This window comes from Elgaria multicarinata, chromosome 12, assembly GCF_023053635.1.
Source record: "Elgaria multicarinata webbii isolate HBS135686 ecotype San Diego chromosome 12, rElgMul1.1.pri, whole genome shotgun sequence".
NCBI classification, from domain to species: Eukaryota; Metazoa; Chordata; class Lepidosauria; order Squamata; family Anguidae; genus Elgaria; species Elgaria multicarinata.
In genome coordinates, this window is record NC_086182.1 from 29,857,987 (window position 1) to 29,874,118 (window position 16,132).

At 47.1% G+C, this 16,132-nt stretch overlaps 1 protein-coding gene across 5 annotated transcripts in view; it reads right to left on the reverse strand.

Annotated features, from left to right (window-relative positions):
• Positions 1-16,132, reverse strand: part of GRAMD1B (GRAM domain containing 1B) — a 150,842-nt gene that overhangs the window by 79,563 nt on the left and 55,147 nt on the right. The window contains exon 1 of one of the 5 annotated variants that reach the window (XM_063139119.1): positions 13,799-13,942. The exons of the other annotated variants lie outside the window; for them this stretch is intronic. Within the exon in view, the coding sequence (XP_062995189.1) occupies positions 13,799-13,821 (23 nt within the window). The 5' untranslated portion in view covers positions 13,822-13,942. Of the gene's footprint in view, positions 1-13,798; positions 13,943-16,132 lie in introns of those variants that run through there. 5 annotated transcript variants of the gene reach the window in all.

Sequence of the window (16,132 nt, forward strand, 5' to 3'; positions counted from 1 at the left end):
ACGCACCAGCCCAACATTGACATGACAAAGGAAGATGAGGACAAGGCAGGGCCTAACAAAGACAAACAGCAAGAAGGGCTGTAGTTAAATATGGTGAGGGGGGAAAGGAAGACGGAGCACTTCCAAATTATAGGTTCCATGGAAATTTCCACACAACCCCCCCCCCCAATTAACCTCACAGAGTAACCCTACTGATTAACACCCCATCACCACACCAACTGTTCCACTGCTGATTCATGCAGAGTTCTCATTTGATGGCAGCCTTGTATGGCGCAGGGCGGTAAAGCAGCAGTTTCTGCAGCCGAAACTCTCCCCACGGCCTGAGTTCGATCCCAGCGGAAGCTGGTTTCAGGCAGCCGTCTCGGGTCGACTCAGCCTTCCATCCTCCCAAGGTTGGTAAAATGAGTACCAGCTGGGGGAAAGGTAATAACGGCCGGGGAAGGCAACGGCAAACCATCCCGCTATAAGGCCTGCCAAGAAAACGTCAGCGAAAGCTGGCGTCCCTCCAAGAGTCAGCAATGACTCAGTGCTTGCACGAGAGGTTCCTTTCCTTTCCTTTCCTTCTCATTTGATACATTGTTTCTGGTGTGTATTTTAAACTTATCTTGTTATTTATTGAATATTGTTCACTGCCCTGGACCCAGGATGACTGTGTATTTTTTTTTTAAAAAAAAAAAAAGTAAGTAGAAAATAAAGTGATTACTCCCAGCTCCCTGGTCATAAAAGATTGCTTATCCAGTGGATACCCTTCTAAAGTTTCACAAGTGGAAACTGTGTGCTTGTATGGATGAAGAGAGAACGCATGTTTGTAGAGCAGTAGGACTCGTTTGGAAATGCCCTGACCCATTTCAGTCCAAATGCACAGTCCTCTCCGGAGCCAAGCTTTGAAAATAAATCATTTTGCAAGTTTGCAAAAAACCCTGGCTGTGATAACGCTGAGACACCTTTCCCCACCACTTTAAAAGAAAATAAATAAATCCTCAGAGCAAGTTTTCCACTGTTAGTGTGTGTGTGTGTGTGTGTGTGTGTGTGTGAGAGAGAGAGAGAGAGAGAGAGAGAGATCATGAATGTATAAACTGGTAAACAGAAACATGAAACTTAAAAATATTTAGAAGTCAAGCAGCTTGAAGCATGGAATAAAGGAAAAGATTGATGCGAGACCCAGCATTTGACTTAATTGAATGTATCACTGTCATGCAAAATGCAAATCCAGGAAGAAGCCAGGCTTACAGGACAGCTGGAGAACCCACTGCAACCTCTCTGTAAATATTACATTGGCCTTCAACCTATCACTCCCACTAAGAAGCAGCACCTGAGTCACACCGTTGCTGAAGTTTCTCCTTTGCCTCCTGCGTGCTGTATTTCTTTTACCTTGTAATGGACCTGCACTGGCTTCTGAAGCAAGGTGTGTTGGAAACCTGTGACCATCACAATTTTGTTTGTAAGGAACACTGGGTTTAATCTCACAAACGATCTGGTGGTATGTCTTATGCAACTCAGGCCTCATGAATCATAGAATCATAGAATAGTAGAGTTGGAAGGGGCCTACAAGGCCATCGAGTCCAACCCCCTGCTCATTTACAAGAATCTACCTTAAAGCATCCCTGACAAATGGTTGTCCAGCTGCCTCTTGAAGGCCTCTAGTGTGGGAGAGGCCACAACCTCCCTAGGTAACTGGTTCCATTGACATACTGCTCTAACAGTCAGGAAGTTTTTCCTGATGTCCAGTCGGAATCTGGCTTCCTGTCACTTATTTTATTTATTTATTACATTTTTATACCACCCAATAGCCAAAGCTCTCTGGGCAGTTCACAAAAATTAAAACCATAATAAAACAACCAACAGTTTAAAAAACACCCTTGAGCCCATTATTCCATGTCCTGCACTCTGGGAGTTCAAGCAAGGTGAACAGAAGTCAATACACAGCTCCTAGGATGCTGAGCACCACTGGGACAGTAGATAACCACCTCTGTCTCAAGCTCATGCCATTCTCACAGGCAGAATGTCTATAGAGATTACCAGCAACAGAGACTGAGTCCAGCAGCTCTGTGCTGAGTAAGCAGAGCATTCTGCAGCCAAGTGGATTTCTACCCCGCAAGCAGAAAGAGCACATGTGCCTCAAAGGAAAGGGTACAGCAAAAAGCATTTGGGAACCCACAAGCTACTCAGTTAAACCACTGGCCTTTAATTGGGTGTTACTGTAACTCATACAAGCACAAATTTCCCAGAGTTGAGTACAAGTACTTGGCCAAATTCTTGACTACTACTTTTGCATCCTACTAAAAAGAGGAAACACAAAGACATCCCAGGGAATGGTGACCATGTCCTCATCCAATGATCAAGGGAGGCTAGTCAACAAATCTCATCTGATGGAGCGAAGGTGTCTTCGGCCAACTCTTAAGTAGAGCACCCCCTCCACATGATGTTCCATTTGCCCCATCTTGTACTCTCAAGGAAGCAACAGTGAATCATCACTGAAGACTGGAATAGCTATGCAGCATTTACAGCTCCACAGCTTTGCTTTAAGTCACCTCCTGTGTGGGGTTTGATGGCTGCATCACCATCGCTGCCACCTACACAGAAGGTGGCTGAAAACCTGCAAGTAGCGATTTGTGCAATATCTCCTGAGCTTTCAGCTTGAATCCGTTATTTCGTTCCACGCCTAGGCACGTTTTTCACATCCTAGGAAATGTTTTGATTGCCAGAACGTGATGATGCTTCTTCTCACCACATGGGGGCGTAATCAGGAATCAGCACTGCCACGTGAAAATGACAGTCACCTTGTGAACATTTTTTTTTCTGCATGGCAAATAATATGTGTAAAGATGGGGCCAAAGTAGCAGCCACGGGCCAATGCAAACTTAGAGCAGTGCATACTTTGGGCAAGAAAAGCCCAATTTTTCACCATGGAAATGAACAATAAATAAATAAATCTGTGAATGGATGGTGTAAAATAGTGACAATTTAAAATTACTTTGCACCATTTCAGTTGCAAGATAATTTTCACATAAGAGAATGTTTAAGTAGGGTGACCATATGAAAAGGAGGGCAGGGCTCCTGTATCTTTAACAGTTGCATAGAAAAGGAAATTTCAGCAGGTGTCATTTGTATATATCGAGAACCTGGTGAAATTCCCTCTTCAGCACAACAGTTAAAGGTGCAGGAGCTATACTAGAGTGACCAGATTTAAAAGAGGGCAGGGTACCTGCACCTTTAACTGTTGTGATGAAGAGGAAATTTCACCAGGTTCCCCACATATACAAATGCCACCTGCTGAAATTTCCTTTTCAATACAGCTGTTAAAGATACAGGAGCCCTGTCCTCCTTTTCATATGGTCACCCTAGTTTAAGGGTGGCAACAAACTTTGGAGATTTTCCTATGTGTGTGCCAAAGCCCAGGTTTTTTAGTGCACGTAAGGAGAGGCAATATTGGTTTTATTAGACCCACTGAATTTGTGAAGCCTCATACAGCTTTCTGTCCAGGAGAGGGGGAAAACACCATAGTTTGTAGAGCAAAGGTTGCTGAACCAGAAAATGCTGAGTAGATAACTCGAACACCCCCCTAGAATGGTCGAAATTGAAATCAAAAGCACAAAACAAGCAGACAGAACGTTCAGGGAGAAGTGTATACACACACACACACACACACATACAGAGAGAGAGAGAGAGAGAGAGAGAGAGAGAGAGATGGAGGTTTCTTACTTCTCATAGATAATCCAGAAATAATTACCCATTGGATTTTGTTATACCGTATAACAGAACTATTAACTTCTTAACAATGAAGAGTGTAGCGGCAATTAAAGATTTATTAAACTACTTTCATGAAGTAGAACCCACTTTGTCAGATACATGGGGGTTTATCCTAAGGTAGCAGATTATATTTACAACACACAAACACACACTGCCCCACTGACCTTCGAACCACCAGACTCCACTGCCAATTGTCTCTATATTACAGATTAGACAGCGGATGTTATTTATTTATTTATTGCATGCATATCCCACCTTTTGTCCTCCAAGGAACCCAAGGCAGCATACACAATCCTCCTCCTCTCCCTTTTATCTTCACAACAGCAACCCTGTGAGGTAGGTTGGGCTGAGAGTCTGTGACTGGCCCAAAGTCACCCAATGGGTTTCCATGGCTGAGTGGGGACCGGAACTCAGATCTCCCGGTTCCCAGTCCAACACTCCAACCACTACAACACATTGCCTCTCACTGGGCATTAAGGCAAAGAAATAGTGAGATACCTGACATGACTAACTATTAGTTCACGGCTGAGACAAGGATTTGAACCAGGGGCACGCCCAGCCACTGTGCTACAGCAACTTTCTCTGACCTTCCCAAGCCCTTCAAACTAACATTTGAATTGAAACGTATTAAGAAGCCATCTATTTCTTATTTATTTATTTCATTATTATACCACCCAGTAGCCAAAGCTCTCTGAGCAGTTCATACAAACTCATTTTGGGAGCCATGTTTTAAGACTTCTACCCACACAACAAGAGCATGCCAGCCAACACCAACTAGAGCTAGGCAGAGCAGCACTTCTGCACAATGCCTCCGTGGCTTCACTTCTCTCCGTGTCCTGTTACTGTACAGGTAGATGGGGGAAAAGAACAGGCCTCTCAGATGAAAGAATCCAGCCAGAGATCCTATGACATCTTTACTTAAAGGCTACTGGAACGGAAGCTTCTAGAATTCCTAGGAGCTGCCCTCCACTTGACTGGACAGAGATGGACATGCCATTTGATCAAAGTCCACGGTGCAATTTTAAACAGCTACAAGCGATCAGGATTCACTTAGCTGAAATTATTGTCACAGATCTGAAAAGGAGGGGGGAGGAGTGCAGGGCCATAGAGCTCTGCAACGCTCAGTAATATTTAATGTCCAGTACCTGGAAGGAAACTCTATGCCAAGAATCCCTATTCTTTTAGTGAACCTGGAAACTACCATGAAGCTGCCGTGAAGTCCCCCCACCCCCTGCACAGTAGGTAGATATGCCAGTGAAAATGTTAAGAGTTTAGGCACCTGCCCTACACTTTATTTATTTGTTGCATTTTTATATCGCCCAATAGCTGAAGCTCCCTTGGTCCAGGTTATCTGAAAGACCGTATTATTATTATTATTATTATTATTATTATTATTATTATTATTATTATTATTATTTGTTACCCATCACTCCCTCTGGATCGAGGCAGATACAACACAAATGCAAACACCATAAAATACATATAATTGATTAAAACATATAAAACTAATACATTATTAAAAGCAGCACATTATTAAAAAGCATCTCCCTTATGAGCCGGCCCGTGCTTTGAGATCTTCTGGAGAAGCCCTTCTATCAGTCCAACCATCTTCACAGGTGCGCCTGGTGGGAACATGGGAGAGGGCCTTCTCGGTGGCTGCTCCGGTACTCTGGAACTCTCTTCCCGGGGAAGCTAGGCTGGCTCCCTCCTTGATGGGCTTTCGGAAGCAGGGTAAAACTTTTTTGTTCCAGCAGGCCTTTGATCTGGGTCTCCGTTTATGCTAAGGACTTTTAAAATTGTCATGTATTTTAAATGTTTTATGTTTTAATATTGTAATATATTTAATATATTTTTAATTTCTGCATATTTCTTTTCATGGGTTTTAAAATGTATATGTTTTAAATTTTGTAAGGCTGCCTTGAGGCCCAGTATTGGGCAAAAAGTGAGATACAATTAAATATTATTATTATTATTATTATTATTATTATTATTATTATTATTATTATTATTATTATTCCTGTATTTCAGCTTTACCCTTTCGAGTCCACTCATGACAAACAATAAAACCACATAACCATTCATCCACTGGTTATTTCTCGGTTGGACTACTGCAACCTTCTTCTCTCTGGCCTTCCTTCTTCTCACATCAGTTCGTTGGTTTCTGTCCACCACGCTGCCGCTAAGATTATCTTCTTGGCTCGCCGCTCTGACCATGTTACTCCTCTTCTGAAATCTCTTCATTGGCTTCCTATTCACTTCAGAATCCAATATAAACTGCTTTTGTTGACCTTCAAAGCTTTTCACGGTCTAGCTCCTTCCTATCTCTCCTCTCTCATCTCACACTATTGCCCCACTCGTGCTCTTCGCTCCTCTGATGCCATGTTTCTCGCCTGCCCAAGGGCCTCTACTTCCCTTGCTCGGCTTCGCCCATTCTCTTCTGCTGCCCCTTACGCCTGGAACGCTCCTCCAGAACATTTGAGAACTACAAGTTCAATCGCAGCTTTTAAAGCTCAGCTAAAAACTTTTCTTTTTCCTAAAGCTTTTAAAACTTGATGTTGCTCGGACTTTAGACTGTTAGTTATACTGTTACTTTTTCCCTACCCTGTGCCTGCTTACCCTACCCAGTGCCTGTTTGCATTCTCTTCCCCTCCTTATTGCTTTACTATGACTTTATTAGAATGTAAGCCTATGCGGCAGGGTCTTGCTATTTACTGTTTTACTCTGTACAGCACCATGTACATTGATGGTGCTATATTATTATTATTATTATTATTATTAATAATAATAATAATAATAATAATAATAATAATAATAATACAAACATCAACACACAATAGCGGCCATCAACAGGGGTAAAAAAGGAACTATGTCAAAAACCGCAGACCATACAACTAGTTTTCAAATGCCTGGATGAACCGGATTGCTTTTACCTGCTGCCTGAAAGCCAAAAAGGACACACCACGCAATCGTGCCTGGAGAAGATATTCCAGATATGGGGTACCACCACCTTTCCCTCATCACCACCCACCTGTGTTTGATGGAGGCACCAGGGAAGAGCCCCAAAGAGTCTTAAGACAAGACGCCCAACCTGTGTCTAGTTTAGTGATTAGTCAATATTTGACCTCAAAAGAGAAAATGTTCTCCTGACAGCAGCTTCACTGCAGTAGGTACAATTCATGTTTGGCCTGAGATAAGAGTTTGAGACAACAAACTCCAATTCCCCCCACTTTTACTTTTTTTCCCTTTTCTTTTGATGAGCTCATCAGAAGTGAAAGCTGGTGACTAGAAAGAGAGCTTACCTGAGCTGCAACTGCCATATTCCAACTGAAAAGTCCACAGAGAGGAACCTTCAGCCACGTGGGTCACTTACTCCTTCCTCAAGATTCCTTGTGCAAGGAAGGTTAACTGCATGTAGCAAATAACCAAAAGTTGCAGTAATAACCCAGAGGTTCAGTTCTCCCAATTAAAAAAATCTTGTTCCTCAAGAAGGGCATTATCCAAATACTAGCCTGGAGGAGAATGGCTACTGGCCCTGAGGGCTACACGCTGCTAGAGAATGGCTACTAGCCCTGGTGGCTACATGCTGCTAGAGAATGGCTACTGGCCCTGAGGGCTACATGCTGGTAGAGAATGGCTACTAGCCCTGAGGGCTACACGCTGCTAGAGAATGGCTACTAGCCCTGGTGGCTACACGCTGCTAGAGAATGGCTACTAGCCCTGAGGGCTACACGCTGCTAGAGAATGGCTACTGGCCCTGAGGGCTACATGCTGGTAGAGAATGGCTACTGGCCCTGAGGGCTACATGCTGGTAGAGAATGGCTACTAGCCCTGAGGGCTACACGCTGCTAGAGAATGGCTACTAGCCCTGAGGGCTACACGCTGCTAGAGAATGGCTACTAGCCCTGGTGGCTACACGCTGCTAGAGAATGGCTACTAGCCCTGAGGGCTACACGCTGCTAGAGAATGGCTACTAGCCCTGGTGGCTACACACTGCTAGAGAATGGCTACTAGCCCTGAGGGCTACACGCTGCTAGAGAATGGCTACTAGCCCTGAGGGCTACACGCTGCTAGAGAATGGCTACTAGCCCTGAGGGCTACACGCTGCTAGAGAATGGCTACTAGCCCTGAGGGCTACATGCTGCTAGAGAATGGCTACTAGCCCTGAGGGCTACACACTGCTAGAGAATGGCTACTAGCCCTGATGGCTACACACTGCTAAAGAATGGCTACTAGCCCTGAGGGCTACATGCTGCTAGAGAATGGCTACTGGCCCTGGTGGCTACACGCTGCTAGAGAATGGCTACTGGCCCTGAGGGCTACACTCTGCTAGAGAATGGCTACTGGCCCTGGTGGCTACACGCTGCTAGAGAATGGCTACTAGCTCTGAGGGCTACACGCTGCTAGAGGATGGCTACTAGCCCTGATGGCTACATGCTACCTCCAGTATCCGAGGCAGTAAGCCTATATGCACCAGTTGCTGGGGAACATGGGTGGGAGGGTACTGTTGAACCATGTCCTGCTTTGTTGGTCCCTGACCGACAGCTGGTTGGCCACTGTGTGAACAGGGTGCTGAACTAGATGGTCCCTTGGTCTGATCCAGCAGGGCTCTTCTTATGTTCTTAAGCCTACACATTATCCTTGCAGTTTATAATGCTTTCCCAAAGCACCCAGAAAGCAAATACTTTCTGGAAGTGCTCAGATTAAAAGAAAAGCAACCTGCTCCCCTGTAATTATTGTTGGGAAGTTGAAGGGTTGAGAGTTGTGTATTTCATTATGCGCTCCCCATCCTTTCCTCCCAAAATGTGAGCATTGCATTGTGGATAGTGGATTGTGATTCACACATATTAATTCTGCTAAGGATAACTGGGAGTTCCCATCATGAACAGGAGAAGAGAGACCTGAAACCTAATACTTAATTTACCGCTTGCCTGACTAAGTTTTGCAACCCAGCAGGTAATTTATTTATTTATTTATTAAATTTATATATACCGCCCCATAGCCGAAGCTCTCTGGGCGGTTTACAAAAGTTAAAAAACAGTGAACATTTAAAAGTATACAAAATTTAAAACCATCAAAAATATAAAAACAACAGCATAAAACATCAGTGTCCATTTAAACAATAACAGTTCTGGGGTCCATTAAAAAACAAACGAACTTAAGCATATGTTGTTAAATGCTGTTAAATGCCTGGGAGAAGAGAAAAGTCTTGATCTGGTGCTGAAAAGTTAACAATGTTGGCACCAGGCGAGCCTCATCAGGGAGATCATTCCATAATTGGGGGGCCACCACTGAAAAGGCCCTCTCCCTTGTTGCCACCCTCCGAGCTTCCCTCGGAGTAGGCACTCGGAGGAGGACCTTAGAAGTTGAGTGCAGTGCACGGGTAGGTTAATGTCAGGAGAGGCGTTCCATCAGGTACTGTGGTCCCAAGCCATATAAGGTTTTATAGGTTGAAACCAGCACCTTGAATTGGGCTCGGAAACGCATAGGCAGCCAATGAAAGCGGGCCAGAATTGGTGTTATTTGTTCAAACCTTCTGGTTCCAGTTATCAATCTGGCTGCTGCATTTTGCACAAGCTGCAGCTTCCGAACCGTCTTCAGGGCACTACAGTAGTCTAATTTGGAGGTTACCAGAGCTTGGATGACTGAAGCTAGGTTATCCCTGTCCAGATAGGGGCGTAGCTGGGCCACTAAATGGAGTTGGTAGAAGGCACTCCATGCCACCGAGGCCACCTGGGCCTCAAGTGACAGAGATGGTTCTAGGAGAACCCTCAAGCTACGAACTTGCTCCTTCAGGAGGAGTGCAACCCCATCCAGAACAGGTTGAACACCCACCATCCGGCCAGAAGAACCACCCACCAGCAGCATCTCAGTCTTGTCTGGATTGAGTTTCAGTTTATTAGCCCTCATCCAGTCCGTTGTCACAGCCAGGCACCAGTAATCAGACTGGCTCAAACCCTAAGGGATTGTTTCCATGAGAAGCCCCTCTCCAAAGTTTCTACCTGAAACTGAACTGAGGCTAACTAGGGCAATTCCTAGGTCTGAGAATGGGATCCATCTCCAATCAACCTTGCCGAAGTCTATTCAAATTCTTTTTTAAGTAGCAACTATAGAATTCCTTGTTTGCCATTAGAGCAATTCCACGCAGCCAAATGTTAGAAAGACATTGCATAAGATCAATAAACTGCACCTCCTTAGAGGTTTCTAACACCAGAAATAGTTTTGCACTCAAGATTAAAAATTTATTTTAACAGTTCTATGAAGTACGACACCTCACACATACTCAGACACAAAAGAACAAGGGGAAAGAGATAAATAACCACCAAGCATAAGTAGATCAAACTGGAAGGCTGTTCCTCTTCTTCAAAAGGTGGATTACTTTAATGCACTTAAAAGAGGCACCAAAGAACGTATCCACCTGAAAAGTTGCAAAAGGCATTTACGAAAGTATTTTTGCTTGCTGTGGAAATGTACTATGGATAATAAGAATAACAAACGGTCTGAATTTGGCAGATCGAAAAAATACTGCATAACCTTAATAAAGAATGTAACTTTACAATCCTTATCTATACTATTAAATAAAATAAACACAGAAATAGCAAACAGATATTTTCCCTCTAAATGGCACATCTATAGTTATTTGTCTCATTTATGCCCCATACCTCCACCCAAATTTCAGGGCATCATATGTGGGATTAGACCATTTTATGTTCATAGCAACCCTGCATATGTGCACCTTGCTAAGGTTATTCAGCTTCACAGTGGGAAGAATTTCATTTTTGTTCTTGTATATCCAGCAAACCCAGAAATCACTTATTTTTAATATAAACATTTATGAATGCATAAACCAGAGAAAAAGAACCAGATAACACTTTTAGACAACTTTGAGTGATCCAAAAAATGTTAAAGGCCCAACAGTCACTGGAAACTGGAAACTACTCTGTCACACAAACACAGACACACACACACACATCTGGAAACTAGAAACCTTGTGCACAGGAGCAAGGACGTGTATCTTTTCCAATAAAGCTTGTGCAGGAAACTCCCTGGTGCACCGTCTTCACCTATTCCTCATTCTCTGCAGCCAAAGTGACACCAGCAGCCTTACCAAATAAGAACGTAACAGTCTCCCTTACTGAAAGTGGAGAAAGCAAAGAAGCAGAAGACACTGAAAATCAGCCCAACGATTTTGGACTGTATTTCTATAAAAACAGAAGGAACACAGCTTTTCTTCCTAGCAAGTAGGCACCAATAGTGATACAGTGCCCTCTAGCATCCTTTGAGCATATTCATCTCAGCAGTAAGAGTGACCCCAACTGTATCATCAGAATCTCTCTCTCTCTCTCTCTTTGAATGCTGAGTAGGAAATCTACAAAGTCTGTCATGTACCCACTGTCCCTGCCCAATCCTTCTTAGTCTCTGATCTGGCGGGAGGGTGGAGTGAGAGGGAGCCACAATCCCAGTCACTCTGCAGCACCAATCATTTTCAATATGTTTCAATACAAACAAATAACGCTGTTACATAATTAAGAGAAATGCATTTTTATAAGTAGAAATACACGTCCAATGGGAACGCTATAGTCTTCCTATTCAGCCTGTGTAACAGAGCGCTTGCTTGCCAGGAAGGGTGGCTAGTTCTATTATGCAACTCTCCGGCCCTACCCAATGCTTCATTCATTCAAGAATATATCCGTACCATACTTAAAAGCATTTTTCGGTTGCGATGTCAATACATCTACCGATGGGCTGCATTACGTTCTTGCAAAGACCGCTCTAGCCATATGCTCCTAACCTTTCTGCATCTGTATTTGCAAACACAGAGAATTAAAGACGTCAATGACTATAAAGGCCTAGGAAACCAGCCTCGCGTCCCCAGCAACATCCAATTCTATCTATTACATTGCTTTGAACCAAGTTTTAATACAGACAGAAAATTTATATGCATGACCACCCCAAGTTATTTTAGCACATATCTTCTTCCTGGTAAAAGTATCTCACTTCACAGCGTGCTCCGAATTCACGAATGTAAATGGGCATTGCTATTAGGTATCGGAAAACTGGATTAAATAAATACATAAACTCTCCACTTTTGAGCACAGTCCCATACACAACTTCTCAGAAGACCCAACGAGTTTAATAGGACTTACTCGCCAATATGTGGGTATCAGCTTGTAGCTCTAGTGGTATCACGTTGCAGTGAAGTGAGCAAAGAACTCATAGAATCATAGAATCATAGAATAGCAGAGTTGGAAGGGGCCTACAAGGCCATCGAGTCCAACCCCCTGCTCAATGCAGGAATCCACCCTAAAGCATCCCTGACAGATGCTTGTCCAGCTGCCTCTCTAATGCCTCTAGTGTGGGAGAGCCTACAACCTCCCTAGGTAACTGATTCCACCGTCGCAGTGCTCTAACAGTCAGGAAGTTTTTCCTGATGTCCAGCTGGAATCTGGCTTCCTTTAACTTGAGCCCGTTATTCTGTGTCCTGCACTCTGGGAGGATCGAGAAGAGATCCTGGCCCTCCTCTGTGTGACAACCTTTTAAGTATTTGAAGAGTGCTATCATGTCTCCCCTCAATCTTCTCTTCTCCAGGCTAAACTCTTCTATTTAAGTTCTACTTATTTTTGAAGGAATGCACTAATCTAAACGACACATTTTATACGGTGGGTTTGGTGTGCACAGACACACACAGGGTCAGGTTTTGTTAAGTAAAATTAAGCCAAGAGGATATAACTTTTATAAATATTATTATTATTGTTGCTCTTCCAATAGAAATACGGGTAGGCAAGCAATCCAGACAGTGACTTAAGACACCCGTGTTTTGATAAGGAGCCTGCAATAAAAGTACTTTGCAGCCCATTGTCCTCTGCAATATTTCAAGAAGCTCCTGGAAACGTAGAGCAGTAAGTGCAGCTAAATGTGGTCATTTATGCCCCAGAATGCATCCTTGAACCCTAACCCCGAAACAACCATGGACACAATTACACCAGCTCAGAATTTCATCCACGGGGTACACGACTGGAAAGATTGCCCGATCTACTGTGAGCACTACTGGAGTAGTCAAGGTTTCAAGTGACACAGGACCTTTCTCTCCAGGAAAACAGAGAGCGACCGAGAGAGCTACACCTCAGGCATAACGCAGAGAGATCAAGGTTAGCGACAAGCGCTGCATTTTAAACCCACATCGCTCACATCATCAAGGGATGCTGTGCTCTCTCACGCTCTCCTCGACAAAGAGTTTTATGCAACTCAAAAGCCTGCATGCTCCTACCTACACTCACAGGAGCCGGTCAATGGATCTCCTGCCAGAGTTTGCCTCTGCAGGATCAGTCCCCAAAGAGCCGGCCGGTGACAAAGACGTAAATTAGAATTGGATGGGTCAGGGCTGAAGCGTGTTTACCGGAGGCCCACTGGAACTAACGGGACAAGACAGCGTGGACTAACTTAAGTCCCCTGGATGCCGCGGTTAAGCAGTGCCCCATTTTTAAGCCACAGGGATGGCTCGGTCCATCTATCCCGCCGCCGGCCTTCAGCAGAGAAACGGGCAGCCTTGCCAGCATCACGCACCTAGACGGGCCGGGGGAGAAAGAGGTGTGGCAACCGTGGAGAGAAGGGCGAAGACCGGGCAGAGCGAGGCGCCACTGCCTTCTCCATCCCTGATGCAGGGGAGGAACATCTTTGCATCAGCCCAACTCTTCTTTCCCTCCCCCCTCCCTTCCTGGGCTCCATTAACACACTGCAGTGGAGCTCTGCTCCAGCCTCCTCACCCCACCCCCCCACGCCAGCAGCTGTCCCTTGGCTGAAGCTGCAGTGGTGCCAACCTCGTCCGGACGGGGTCTCTCCCTCCCTGGGCTGAGCTGGGACCCCCGACCCCAAGGGGAGGGGGAGAGGAAGGAGGGGGGAGGGAGGGATGGCGAAGTGGGGGGGGGGGGCTCGCAGGACCAGCAGAGGAGCCCAATTCCAGCGTCCACCAAGGCAGCCAGGCAGGCGCGCACACAACACACACACAGAGTTTCTCCCCCCCCCCACCCCGCCCCTCCACGCCCCGCTTTACCAGGCGAGCTTGAAGCCTTTCATGAGGACAGTCACGAGAAGCCGAGGCTGCCCGTGTCCTTGGCTGCCCACTGACGACGCCGGATCGGCTCCCAAGACATATTGGAGCAGGCCGGGCAGGCGGAGGCTGCTGGGGAGGCGCACGGTCCCACCATGGAAGGCGGCGGCGGCCGGGCGGCCGGAGGAGGGCGAGGAGGAGGAGGGGGAGCGGGAGGGGGAGCGGGAGGAGGAGGAGGGGGGCAGCGCTGCTCCGGCCCAGGCGGGCGCCCCCCCGCCGCTGCTCTCGCAGCCGGGGACGGGCTCTGGGAAGCGCGGGCAAGCCAGCGAGGCGGAGATCATGCCATGGCCTCCCCGCCGCAGCGTGCCAGATGCTGGGGCGGTACCCCGGCTCGCCCAGCGCCGAAGGCCTCCGCGGGATCCAGATGCCGCCGCTGCTCGTGGGGCTCCGGCTAATCCGTGCCCCCGCTCGGCGCAAGGCGGCCCCCTCGCCCGGCCGGCACTGCGCCCGCCCTTTAAAGGCGACCGACCGACCGGCTGCCGGAGCGCGAGCCAAAGAGGCCGCCGGCCAAGGCAGGCAGGCAGGCAGGCAAGATGCCCACGCCGGTCCTGGGCTGCGCTCGCCGGAGGGGAGGGACGCGCGCGGGAGAGAGGGCGAAGCGCGGGCCCGGCCTCCTCCGCGCAGCGCTCTCAAGAGCTCCCCGCTCGGGCTGCAGCGCGCACGGAACCTGCCTGGCGGGCTGGAAAGAGGCCATCCAAGAACTCCGAGTCGACACATCTGTGCAGCGGGCTGCCCAGCCCCGGGGCGCCTGTGAGTCGCCAGAGCGGCCGGTCTGGGGGCGGGAGGTCCCATGGGGCAGGTTGGACCAGCCTGGCACTGAGGAAGCTGGCCCTAACCCCCGGCCTACTCTCAGTTGAAAGGCCCCAGTCCAGAGTGAGTAGGAAACGAAGCCTCGGCTTCCCAAGAGTGGAACGAACTCTGCTCAGGGGCAGGAGCACTCTCGCCTTCCGAGCACTTCACCTGCTCCAAGGTGGATGCAGGTGTTGAAAACAGGCCCCTGGGAGGAGCCCTGGGGTTCGAAATGAACCAAGCGGGTTGAAACAGCGGCCTGTGAAACAGGCTGGACGTCGGCTAGAGTGCTAATGGCGTAAGAAGTGAAGGCCACAGCGCATCCTCTAGAGCACATGATTGCGCCTTTTGCGCAGCAAGACATACCTTGCTGCCTCCATTGCATCCTCCAGTAGCCAATCAGCGAAGCTCTTTTGGGTGGTCCAGGAGTTGTTAACACTCTCTGCTGTGAGCGGGGGGGGGGGGGGGTCCTGGTCCCCTCAAGAACCTGCCATGAACTTTTTGCATTGTTCTTTGAGGACAAAGCTGCTAGTCTCTGGAACGGGCTTGATGCTGCGGTTAGCACAGTCCCAGTACAGGTCTCCGATGCCACCATCTGCCCAATTTTGTGGGATTGCTTTCAGTTGCTGCAGCCTGTTGACATGGACAAAGTGCTTGCAGTAGCGTGACCGACCACAGGCTTTCATTGCCCCTCCTGGCTAATAAAGGTTAGTTGAGGGGGATATGGCAGGGTGAATCCACAGAGTGGTAAACACATCTCTGGATGAAGGCGTATCTCCCATGGCCTTAAGGAGGCCGTAGTGCGACCACTCCTGAAGAAACCCACTGTGGTCCAAGTGTAATTGACAACTACCACAGTCACAAATACCCATTCCTTAGGGCACTTGAGAGGGTTGTGGTGGAGCAACTGTAGTCACCCTTAGAGGATACGGATTATCTGGACCCATTGCCGTCTGGGTTTAGACCAGTGGTTATGGGACCGAATCAGCCTTGGTCAGCCTGGTGTATGACTTTTATCAGGAGAAGGACAACCCTGTTAATTCTTCTCATCGGTGTTTGATACCATCAACCACGGTGTACTTCTGGATCGACTCTGTAGGGCGAGCACTGGAGGCACTGTGTTAGAGTGGTCCCGGTCTTACCTGCAGGGTCGATTTCAGAAAGTAATATTGGGTGACCATTCGTTGGCAACTGAGCTTTGGGGTTCTGCAGGGTATCATCTTGTCCCCAGTGTTGTTCGGCACCTATATGAATCCCCTGGGAATGGTCATTAGGAGATTTGGAGCCAAGTGCCATCATTATGCTGATGACACACAGCTCTGTCTCCCTGTGACATCTGAATCAGGAGAGGTTGTGCAAGTCCTGGATCAGTGCCTAGACTCAGTGATGGGCTGGATGACAGCCAATAAACTGAAGTTGAATCCTAGCAAGACGGAAACTCTGTGGGTAAGTGGCTTCCGAGTCTGGGATATAGGCACATGATCAGTT